The sequence below is a fragment of the Heterocephalus glaber genome, unplaced genomic scaffold, assembly GCF_053883595.1.
Source record: "Heterocephalus glaber isolate CG9 unplaced genomic scaffold, H.glaber_assembly_v1.0 deba00001497, whole genome shotgun sequence".
Taxonomy (NCBI): Eukaryota; Metazoa; Chordata; class Mammalia; order Rodentia; family Bathyergidae; genus Heterocephalus; species Heterocephalus glaber.
Window position 1 is genome coordinate 28,450,956 of NW_028258320.1, and position 12,408 is coordinate 28,463,363.

General features: G+C 38.1%; 1 protein-coding gene across 7 annotated transcripts in view; it reads right to left on the reverse strand.

Annotated features, from left to right (window-relative positions):
• Bicc1 (BicC family RNA binding protein 1) overlaps positions 1–12,408 on the reverse strand; it is a 320,644-nt gene that overhangs the window by 193,805 nt on the left and 114,431 nt on the right. For 6 of the 7 annotated variants that reach the window (XM_087184823.1, XM_087184822.1, XM_087184824.1 and 3 more), the window contains one exon: positions 10,267–10,313. In XM_087184823.1, coding sequence (XP_087040949.1) covers positions 10,267–10,313 — 47 coding nt within the window. Of the gene's footprint in view, positions 1–9,298; positions 9,382–10,266; positions 10,314–12,408 lie in introns of those variants that run through there. The other variant, XM_087184827.1, reaches the window with a different exon arrangement.

Consider the following 12,408-nt stretch of genomic DNA (forward strand, 5'->3'; position numbering starts at 1 on the left):
ACAGCAATATATGCACACCCATGTTTATAGTGACACAGTTGGTAATAGCTAAAAGTTGGAAACAGCCCAATTGCCCATCAACTGGAGACTGGATAAAGAAGATGTGATTTCTTTTTGAATTCTTTTATTGGTATATTTTAGGTATACAACACAATTACATTTCTCATTGGGAACTTGTACCTTTATATGATGCATCTTGGTTCTTATTTTTTCCCCATTCCTAGCCCTCCCTTCACCCCCTCCACCCTTCCTTATTTACAAAAACTTTATTTCCATTTTTTCCATTTCTCATCATTTTTCCTTTTCCTTCTTTCCTTTAAGATGTTTTTTTCATAAAATGGAGTACTACTCAGCCATAAAGAATGAGAAGCTAGAGACTTCTATAGCTAAATAGATACACATTGAGGCCATACTCTTAAGTAAAATAAACAGGACACAGATGTAAATACTGAATAGCTTCTCTGGTGTGAAAAACTAAGAGTGTAAATAAGGTTCAAATGGTATAATTGATAATGTGAAATAGGAAGTAAAGGGCAAAAGGAGTAGGGGAAATGGGAAGGATAGGGGAAAGGAAAGCAGGGAAAAGAAAAAATATGTGAAAAGGAAAACATGGAAATGAAATCTAGATAAATAGGGAAGGGTGGAGGCGGTGAAGGTAGGGCAAGGAAATGGGGAAAAAATTAGAACTAAGATACACCATGTAAAGGTACAAGATCCCAGCAAGGAATGTAACTGTATTGTATACCTAAAATGTACCAATAAACTTAATGAAAAAAATTAAAAATAAACAAAATGTTACATGACAGTAAAACAAAACTCTATTCCTAATGCCACTGCATTGCAGTTTCTCTGCTATAGCAGCTTACTTATTTAGCCTTTTACCCTAATTGTTAGTTAGAGACATAAAGCATTCCAAACACACTTAGTAAAACACTATGGAGAAAACTGGGGACATCTCTGGAAGAAACAATAACTTTAATTCTTTGAGAAAAATTTGGTGTATAAAAAAATGAACTTCAAATTAGCTTCAAATTTAACATAATATATTTGACACTCTCATTATCTCCTAAACTCAAATTTAAACTCCTCATAGAAATCTAACACCTACTATTCTGAAAGATACGATACATTTAAATTTTAGTTTTCCTAACCTGAAAACTTAAATGAGAATAATAGCTAATTGAATGCTGTATAATTCAATTAATATACTATACTGATATTATTTTACATATATGTTATGGTACCAAAAAACAAGGTAACACATAAAAACTTCACATTCTTTCTCCCACTATTACCTTAGGGAGAGCCACCATAAAGTAGGTAGGGGCTCCTCCGGATTTGGAAAATGGTTTTATAATAATTAGGCTAATTGGGGCTGGGGATTTAGCTCAGTGGTTCCACCGCCTGCCTCACAAGCTAAGGACCTGAGTTCAATCCCTGGTACCAAAAATAATAATAATAATAATTAGGCTAATTGAACTTGACACTCTGCTACAGAGAGGTTTTAATTTTTATTTGGTATACACACTTCAGAGTCAAAGTCAAAAATATCCCAATATTAAGTATACAGATACTTCAGAACATTTGTTTTATTCTGGGAGGAGAAAAATATTTCCTCGAAAGTGCCAGTGAGGATCAGGGGAACCTATATCTTCTCAAATATTTTCAAAGATTTCATGTAAAGTTCCTGAGGGCCAAAACTCAAGGCTTCTCCATTCCTTCATTCTGCTGCAGATGAACTATATTTCTGTCTGATAAAAACACTGAAAATCACTCTTCTGGAATCTGAGGTGTTTGCCTTTTATTAAGTCACAAGTTTTTTACAGGATGAGTATCCAAATGTTATATAGACACCTATCCATCAAGAAGATACATTCTACTGAACTAAAGAAGAAAATGAGGAGATAAAAATTTCTCCCATGTTAGTTATTTGGAGATATCATTCAACCTGTGATCAAGAACAGAATCTAACATTTTCAACAAGAGTTTATGGAATGCACATGTGTTCCTGGATTCAAACATGTGTTTCCACTTAAGCTGCTGGAATGTATATATGGCTCCACAAAGGGTGATAAATATTTGCAAATCTTCTAAGAATGAAAACCCTTTGTGACTATATACATCATATTTTGATTCAATTTTTAAAGAGTCTGACTTACACAAAGCTGAACAGTCTACTTTTTATATCTGAGAGTTTTTAAAAAATGAAGAAAAAGATCATTCCATCTATTTGTACCATCACAACCAACAAGAAGCAAATCTATGATTCCAGTCATTTGTTTTCTTTTGTCTTACCCTTGTTGGCAAGCCCATCCCAGGTAAACGCCCAGGTACTGAGTGTAATTTGGATACTGACCAATGTCCAATAATACCACATCAGGGACTTTAACCACAGCTTCAGCTGCACGGACCTTGAGCATAGGTAAGAAACTGGTGGTCTGGCATATTCTATTTGTAAAGCAAAGTATTAGCATTGTCAATTATTTTAATTTAGATCCATTTAGGAAAGATCTCTGCATACCAAAAAAAGTACATCAACACAAAAGATAGCATCCCTCACCTAGCACTATGAACGCCTCACAAGTCATGAGCCAGCAAATGTCTGAAATGCAGTGTCACATGAATTCATCTACCTTGAGCTTTCCTATGTTCTATGTCTTTGCATAGAACGTCTTTTCCCATCCACCCAAACATTCTTCTTCACATGGATAACTTCTATGTTTTCAAAGAGCTCAAAAAGCCCTTGCTAATTTCCTAAAGGTCCAAGCAAATGGTGAACCCTCTTTGGCCCAAGACTCTCCACTTATGTGACTACATGACCAAGCATCACATATTCCTTAGGGCAGGGACTATGGCTGGCTCATTTTTGTCTCTCCTGTGTGCAGCACATAGCAGGTGGTAAATGGGCATTTCTAAAATAAAGAAATGGCAATGTAAATATCAGCCCTGAAAGCATTTCCATACTTTCTTTAATTTCCTTCAAAGGAAATACAGAGGAATATCGCAGTTAATAAAAAAAAATAATAAAGAAAACAGAAGAAGGAAAGAGAAAGATAAGATTTGTAAAACTCCGTCTGTGGGTCTATACAGGTGTTTTCCAAAGGAATGGTGACCCTCTGTCTTAGTTACTTCCCTCATTGCTGGGACAAAATACCTGACACTCACAACGTAAGGAAGAGGAAGCTTGTTTTTGCTCACATTTCACTCCATAGTTGGCTGGCTCAAAAGCAGGAGAGCATAGTGGAAAAGAGCTGCTTATGGCATGGGAGACAGGAAACAGAGAGAAGAAAGGAGACGGAGAATGATATATACTCTTCTGAGCCACACCCCTAGTGATCTAAATATTCTCTAGCCAGACCCCACCTCTCAGCAGCCAGTGAGCTATACGACCCCCATAATTCAATCACCTCCCAAAAGCCCCACCTATAACTCATGAGACATTTTTTTATTAAATTCTTTTATTGGTACATTGTAGGTATACAGCACTATTACATTTCTCATTGGGAATTGTACCTTTACATAATGCATCTTGGTTCTAATTTTTTCCCCATTCCTAGCCCGCCCTTCATGCCCTCCACCTTTCCCTACTTACAAAGACTTTGTTTCCATTTTTTCCATTTCTCATCATTTTTGCTTTCCCTTCTTTCCTTTCCCCTGCCCCTCTCACTACCCCTACCCCTTTGGACCTTTTCTTCCTATTTTACATTATCGATTATTCATTCTAATCATTAGTACATTTTAGGTATACAATATAATGACATTCATCATTGGAAATTTGCACCTTTACATAGTCTCTCTTGGTTCTTATTTTTCACCCTTGCCCAGCACTCCCTTCAACCCCTCCATTCCTCCCTATTTACAAAGATTTTGTTCCTATTTTTCCACTTTCTCATATTAATCCCATTCCCTTCTATCCTTTCCCCTAGCCCTCCCACTTCCTTCCCCTTTGCCCCTTTTCTTCCTATTTCACATTACCTATTATACATTTAGTCCTTATTTACACTTTCAGTTTCTCACACCAGACAAACTATTCGATATTTATATATGTGTGTCCTATTTATTTCACTTAAGAGTATCGCCTCAATGTGCATCCACTTAGCTATAAATGTCTCTAATTTCTCATTTATGATGGCTGAGTGGTACTCCATTTTATGAAAAAACCACATTTTCTTTATCCAGTCTCCAGTTGATGGGCATTTGGGCTGTTCCCAAGCTTTAGCTATCACAAACTGTGCTGCTATGAACATGGGCGCACATATATCACTGTGGTGTGATTCTTTTAATGCTTTGGGGAAGATCCCCAGCAGTGCAATAACAGGGTCAAATGGGACTTCCAATCCTAGTTCTTTGAGGTATCTCCATACTGATTTCCACAGTGGTTGCACCAGTCTACACTCCCACCAGCAGTGGAGCAGGGTTCCTCTTTCCCCACAGCCCTGCCAGCATTTGTTGTTGATGGCAGTTGTTGATGTTGTTTCATGATAGCAGCCATTCTTTCTGGAGTGAAGTGGAATCTCAGTGTTGTTTTCATTTGCATCTCTCGAATGACCAGTGATGTTGAACAGTTTTTCATGTATTTATTTGCTATTTCTACTTCTTTGTCTGAGAAATGTCTGTTCATTTCAGATGCCCATTTTCAGATTGGGTCTTTAAACTTCGGAGGTCTGATTTTTTGAAGTTCTTTATAGATTCGAGATAGTAGACCTTTGCCTGAGGAAGAGCAGGTGAAGATTTTTTCCTACACCGTGGGTTGTCTCTGCACACTGCTGGTGGTTTCTCTTGCTGTCCAGAAGCCTTTTAATAAGAAGAGATCCCACTTGTTGACTGTTTGTGCTAGTTCACGGGAAACTGAGGTTTTGTTCATAAAATCTTTTCCTACACCCATGTCTTCAAGGGTTCTACGTATCCTCTGTTCCAACTGGTTCAGAGTTTCTGTTTTAATATTTAGATCTTTAATCCATTTTGATTTTAGTTTAGTGCAAGGTGAGAGATACAGGTCTAGTTTTAATCTTTGGCAAGTTGAAGCTCAATTTTTCCAGCACCATTTATTAAAGAGGCTATCTTTCCTCCAGTGAGGGTGTTTGTCTCCTTTATCGAAGATGAGATGGCTGAGTGTGTCTGGCATTGTTTCTGCATCTTCTAATCTGTTCCACTGGTCCTCAGGTCTGTTTCTTTGCCAGTACCATGCTGTTTTTATCACAATAGCTTTGTAGTAGAGTTGCAGGTTGGGGATTGTGATACCCCCTGCCATGTCTCTGTTACCTAGAATTGCTTTTGCTATTCTGGGTCTCTTCTTGTTCCAAATCAATTTTTGGATTGTTTTCTCGAGGTCTATGAAGTATGCTGCTGGGATCTCAATTGGAATTGTATTAAATCTATATAGCAGTTTTGGAAGTATGGCCATTTTCACTATATTAATCCTTCCTACCCAGGAGCAGAGGATGTCTGTCCATTTTCTGATATCATCTTCAATCTCTCTTTTCAGAGTGTCATAGTTTTCAGAGAAGAGGTCTTTGATTTCTTTCTCTAGGTTGATTCCTAGGTATTTCAGTTTTTTGGATGCTATTGTGAAAGGAATTATTTGCCCTATTTCTCTCTCAGTGAGTCTGTCATTTGTGTAGAGGAAAGCAATTGAGTTTTGTATGTTGACCTTGTAACCAGCTACTTGACTGAATTTGGTTATTAAGTCTTAGAAGACTTTTGGTGGAGTTCTTGGGGTCTTCTATATACAGTATCATGTCATCTGCAAATGATGACAATTTGACTACTTCATTTCCTATCTTTATTCCTTTTATTTCTTTCTCTTGTCTAATTGCCGTGGCTAATGTTTCCAAAACTATATTGAACAAGAGTGGTGATAGTGGACATCCTTGTCTTGTTCCTGATTTTAGTGGGAAGGATTTCAGTTTTTGACCATTTAGTATGATATTGGCTGTTGGTTTTTCATAGATAGCTTCTATCAGTTTGAGGTAGAGACCATCTATTCCAATTTTTTAAGGATTTTTAACATAAATGCATGTTGGATTTTGTCAAATGCTTTTTCTGCATCTTGGAGAAAATCATATGGTTTTTGTCCTTGGCTCTATTGATATAGTGTATGACATTGATTGATTTTCATATATTGAACCATCCCTGCATCCCTGGGATGAATCCCACTTGATCAGGGTGTATGATCTTCTTGATGATCTTCTTGATGATCTTCTGCATTCTGTTTGCCATTACCTTATTAAGGAGTTTTGCATCTATGTTCATTAGTGAGATTGGCCTATAGTTCTCTTTTTCACTTGGGTCTTTCTCTGCTTTGGGGATCAAGGTGATGCTTGCTTCCAGGAATGAATCTGGGAGTATTGCTTCCCTTTCAATTTCATTGAAGAGTTTAAACAGTAGTGGCAGCAGTTCCTCTGTAAATGTCTTGTAGAATTCAGCAGTGAAGCCATGAAGGCATGGGCTTTTCTTAGTTGATAAGTTTTTAATTACATTTTCAATTTTATTGGTTGATATTGTGTTGTTCAGAATTTTTAGGTCTTCTTTGTTCAACTTTGGTAATTCATTTGTATCTAGGAATCTGTCCATATCTTCTGTGTTGTCCATCTTATTGGTGTATAGGTTCTGGAAGTAGATATTGATGATCCTCTGGATATCTGCTGGGTCTGTTGTAATTTCACCCTTTTCATTCCTAAGTGCATGGATTTGGGCCTTTTCTTTCCTTTTTCTGACAAGGTTGGCTAAAGGTTTGTCAATTTTGTTGATTCTTTCAAAGAACCAACTCTTGGCTTCATTGATTTTTTTGTATCATTCTCTTAGTCTCCATTGCATTGATTTCTCCTCTGATCTTTATAATTTCCTCCCTTGTATGAGCTCTGGGGTTGTCCTGCTCTTCTTTTTCTAGAAGCTTGAGGTTCAGCTTCAGGTTGTTTAATTGGGCTCATTCTGTTTTCCTAATATGCCTATTCACTGCTATGAATTTCCCTCATAAGACTGCTTTCATTGTGTCCCATAGATTCCGATATGTTGTACTGTCATTGACATTTAACTGAAGGAATTGTCTGATTTCTTCTTTAATTTCTTCTGTGACCCATTGATTATTCAGAACTGTGTTGTTCAATTTCCACGTGTTTATGAAATTTTTTGAGTTTCTTTTGCTATGGATCTCCAATTTCATCGCACTATGGGCTGATACTATACAGGGGATAACTTGAATTCCTTTGCACTTACTTAAACATGTTCTATGTGTGAGTATGTGGTCTATTTTGGAGAATGACCCATGTGCAGCTGAGAAGAATGTGTATTCTGATTTTGTGGGGTGGAAGACTCTGTAAACATCTGTTAAGTTCATTTGTTCAAGAGTTCGATTGAGTTCTAGTATTTCATTACTTATTTTTAGTCTAGTTGCTTTATCTATTTGTGACCGTGGGGTGTTGAGGTCCCCCGCTACAATTTTATTAGTGCATATATGACTTTTCATGTCCATTAGTATTTGTTTTATATAGTTGGGCACACTAGTGTCTGATGCATAGATATTTATGATTGTCATCTCTTCCTCTTGGATTCTTCCCTTTACAAGGATGTAGTGTTCTTCTTCATTTCTCTTAATCAGTGTTGGTTTGAAATCTACTTGATCTGCAAAGAGGGTAGCTACTCCTGCTTTTTTTCGGGTTCCTGTCACATGCAGTATTGTTTTCCACCCTTTAACTTTCAGTCTATGAGTTTCCTTTTGAATGAAGTGTGTTTCTTGTATGCAGTATATTGCTGGATTTTGCTTCTTGACTCATTCTGCCAGTCTATTTCTTTTGATTGGTGAATTGAGACCATTAAGGTTGATGGTTATAACTGAAACGTATTGACTTTTCATTGCCATGACTTTTTCTTTTTGTTGGGTTCTCCCCCTTTACATTTAATTTCTTGTCATGCCAGATGGGTTCATTCTGCTTTGTTTCCTGGGGTTGTGATCCTCAATGTCTGTTCCTAGGATATTGTGTAAAATTCTTTGGAGTGCTGGTTTGGTATTCACGAAGTTCCTAAGGTGCTCTTTGTCATGAAAGTGTCTTATTTCTCCATCAATTTTGAAACATAGTTTTGCAGGGTACATCAATCGGGGTTGGAGGCTGTTTTCCTTTAGGGATTGGAATATGTCACTCCAAGCTGTTCTTGCCTTGATGGTTTGTGTTGAGAGGTGCTGTGATTCTGATGGGCTTTCCTTTGTATGTGATTTGTTTCTTTTCTCTGACTGCTAATAGAACTTTGTTCTTCTGTTGTGTTTCTGGAATCTTAACAATTATATGCCTATGTGTAGATTTTTTTTTGATCCAGGCTATTTGGAGTCCTATATGCCTCACTTATCTGTATGTCAAGCTCTTTTCCCCTGCTTGGGAAGTTTTCTGCCATTATTTCTGTGAAGAGATTTTTTTATGTCATCTGCACTCTCTCCTGTTTCTTCACTGAGCCCAGTCAGTCTTATGTTATTCTTCTTTGCATCATCTAGCAGCTGCTGGATTGATTTCTCATGTTCCCTTATAATTTTGAAGCAATTTTTCTTTTCCTGGTCACTAATTGCAATCTTATCTTCTGTATCTGAAATTCTGTCCTCACATTGGCTCATTCTGCTGTGTAGACTTTCAATGGAGTTTTTCATGTCCTGGAAATCTATTTGCATCTGTTTTATGGATTCCATTTGTTTCTTATGTTGGGATTCCATCATGTTCCTGAGCTCTTCCCTAGATTTATTAATCATGTCTTGCACTAGGGGCACAATTTCTCCTGTTATCTGAGAAATTATTTCTGATTTCATTTTTTCCAGATCCCCTTCTGTTGCCAGTTCAGTGGGTCCAGGTGGTTGAGTATCAGAGTGTTCCATCTCATTTCCCTTTGGGGTTGCTGTAGGTGATCTGAAAGTCTGGTTTTGAGACTTATTTACATGTTTTCTCATTTCAACTGAGCAGGGGGCTGTTAGCGCCTGCATGGATTACCTCCTCTGAGCTGGGAGAGGTGGGACAGGGGCCGGGAGCAGCAGTAGGGATGGTGACCAAAAAGCCCTTTCCTGTGGGCTGGGAGCAGCAGGAGGGATTGTGGCTGGGAAGACCCTTCCTCTGGACCAGGAGCAGTGGGATGGCAGCTCAGAAGTCCCGCCCTCTGGGCCAGGAGTGGTGGGAGGCATGGTGGCCCGGAAGCCCCTTCCTCTGGGCCAGGAGCAGAGGGACAGAAGGTGGCCCAAAAGCCCTTTCCTCTGGGCTAGGAGCAGCGGGAGGGATGGTGACCGGGAAGCCCCTTCCTCTGGACCAGGAGCAGTGGGACTCAGTACCTTGGTCTGGTGGTCTGGTGTCTTCTGCATCTTTGTAGTGTGGAATCAGGTGGCTGCCTGTCTGCAGCAGGGTGATTCGTCATCTTCCGCAGGACTCGGGACCTCGGTAGGGCATGCACAGACCTGCCTGTCTGCAGCAGGGTGATTCAGCGTGTTCCGTGTGACTCAGGACCTCAGTAGGGCGTCTACCCTCTTAAGTTCTTGTAATCATTTTTCAATCAGCTTCAGCTCCCATTTCCCTTTGCTACACATGACTGGCCCCACTGCCCTCGCTGATGGTTAGAAATTGCAGGTGACAGCAGGGACAGAATGAGCATAGTGGCCAATTGTGGACAAGAAAGTCTCAACGGCATCTTTCCCTTAATTAAAAAAATTATTACAGTAAAAGACACATTGCCATTAATCCCTCTGGAAATATTCTTCCTCACTTCAAACACACTTACTTATCCCATCATTTTTGCTACTTTTTGAAGCAGTTCTGGAAGTCCTCTTTCATGAATGTTTTTAGATGCATTGCCATAGCTGTCTTGATGTTCTGAATTCAAAACATTCCATTTATTATTGATAATATTTCCCTGTCTATCATCATGCCTACCAGAAATTGGAAAAGCTGTGAGGGATTCCTCTTTGCCTCCCCATTGTTTGGGAAAGGAGGAAATAGAGAATAGCAATAAAAGCACATAATCAGGAAAGTACTGTGCTGGTTTCTGTGTAAGAAATTAATCTAAAAGCCTCTCTGCCTCGTTTTCAAACAAAACCTTCATTAGATCTGCCCTGGAAGGAACCTTCTTAAAATGTACAGTACCATGTAACATCCCTTTCTTTCCTTGCTTGACTATTTCCAGTTAAATCATCAAAACCTATTCTTTATATGCATAAGGAACTCTCAGAGACCTTTGGTGTAGCTGTTGAAATTGGGATATTTTCCAACTTACTCTCACCCAAGGCAATAGTAAAACACAACTTACCTTTTGAAAAAAGTCTTCCCCACTTCTGCCTTTTCCTTCAGCTGCAGCTGTAAATAAAAATGTATGCAATTAAAATAGTTCCTTTTCAACTGATGTATTCAGAAAATTCAAGTATCATGTATGAGAATACAAAGGTAAACAAGAGGCCACCCTTGTTCTCCCAAAGCTCAGCACCTCCTCTGGAAAAACTTGATTAAGAATAAAATACTAATTCCAGTCAACTATACATCTTTAGATTATGCAAAGACTCTGAAAGATGTATGATTCTCTAGTCCCACATGGTGATAAAAAGGACCTCATCCTTTCCTAGTGAAAGAATTGTAAGAATAAATACAATGATCAAAGTAATCAGCTACATTGCTCCATACACTCCCCATCTGTAAGCAATCTCAGACACAAGGCTGCCTTGTCAACAGGTGACTCCTTCAACATGTCAAGATTCAGAGTCGGTTCAGCTTTATAGCAATGATAATTTATGTGGATTATAGTTGATATCCTCTGCTAATTTACTCTTTCATTCATAGATACAAAGAGAAAAAATGATGAGAATTACATGACAATCATGGTGAAAATCATGGCCAACAATAAATTTTATGTGAGCTTAAAAGGTTATTGTATTTGAACTTCATTTTTATATCTAAATAGTAGCCTAGAAATATAGAACAAATCCAATTCTATGCCTATGTTCAAAAACATCTTGTGACTGGACAGATTTATTCATTTGTGGAAAGGGAAAGATTTTAACTGTAAGGAGAAAAGAGACAGAGTCAATAGCATCTTGCACACAACAGTTTCAGACTGCATTATCTTGAGGACAAATACCCAACAGGACTCTGAATTAGGTGGAGGGTGGAACAGCAGTTAACTTGAGAAGCTACCTCTGGCAAAGACAAAGAAAGAGCACAGAAGCAAGAGCTCCTGCAAAATGAAGTCTAAAAGACCATGGTAATTCCAACACTTACCAAGCAATACCACAGTAGAGCAGTGCACATGTGTGTGTGTTTGTGTGTGTGTTCACACCACTTGTTAAAATGATTAGACATCCAAGAATTGTGGCAGATTAATCACTTAATCATATTTGTTGCTTTGTAAGTTTTGACAAGTACCTACTATAAATCTGACATTATGTTAGGTAAAGAATTTAAATCCAGACAAATTCTCTCTGCCTTCAAAGAAATTACACATATTAAAATTTAAACTCTTTTTTTACCAACTCAAATTTAATGTTAAATACAAGATTATTTTCTAATTTTATAGAAATGCATTTTTATCACACATTTCCATTTAAAAAAGAGTACAGAGTATATATTTCTGGGATTTCCAAAGGCAGTTTGAGGAAATCTATGAAAAGTCAGAGAATAAGACAGTGATATGTTCATGTATAAATACTGAAATAGTTTCTTTAGTGTGAGAAACTGAAAGTGTAAATAAGGACTAAAAGGTATAATAGATAATGTGAAATAAGAAGAAAAGGGGCAAAGGGGAAGGGGAAGTGGGAGGGGTAGGGGAAAGGAAAGAAGGGAATGGAATTAACGTGAGAAAATGAAAAAATGGAAACAAAGTCTCTGTAAATAGGGAGGGATGGAGGGGAAGGGAGGGCAGGGGAAGAGGGAAAAATAAGAACCAAGAGACATTATGTAAAGGTGCAAATTTCCAATGATGAATGTCATTATATTGTATACCTAAAATGTACCAATGATTAGAATGAATAATCGATAATGCAAAATAGGAAGAAAAGGTCCAAAGGGGTAGGGGTAGTGAGAGGGGCAGGGGAAAGGAAAGAAGGAAGGAAAAAATTACGAGAAATGGAAAAAAATGGAAACAAAGTCTTTGTAAATAGGGAAGGGTGGAGGGGGTGAAGGGAGGGCTAGGAATGGGGAAAAAATAAGAACCAAGATGCATCATGTAAAGGTACAAGCTCCCAATGAGAAATGTAAATGTGCTGTATACCTAAAATGTACCAATGAAAGAATTTTTTTTTAAAAAGATAGTGATATGTCAGTGAAGGAGTCAGATTAAAAGGCATATGACAACAAAAGTGGAGATAAGAGAAGAGAGAGATTTGACGATGGAGGAAAATCTCAGGAGCCAAGGTATATAGGTGGCCTCCAGGGGCTGGAAAAGACAAAGAAATGCAATATT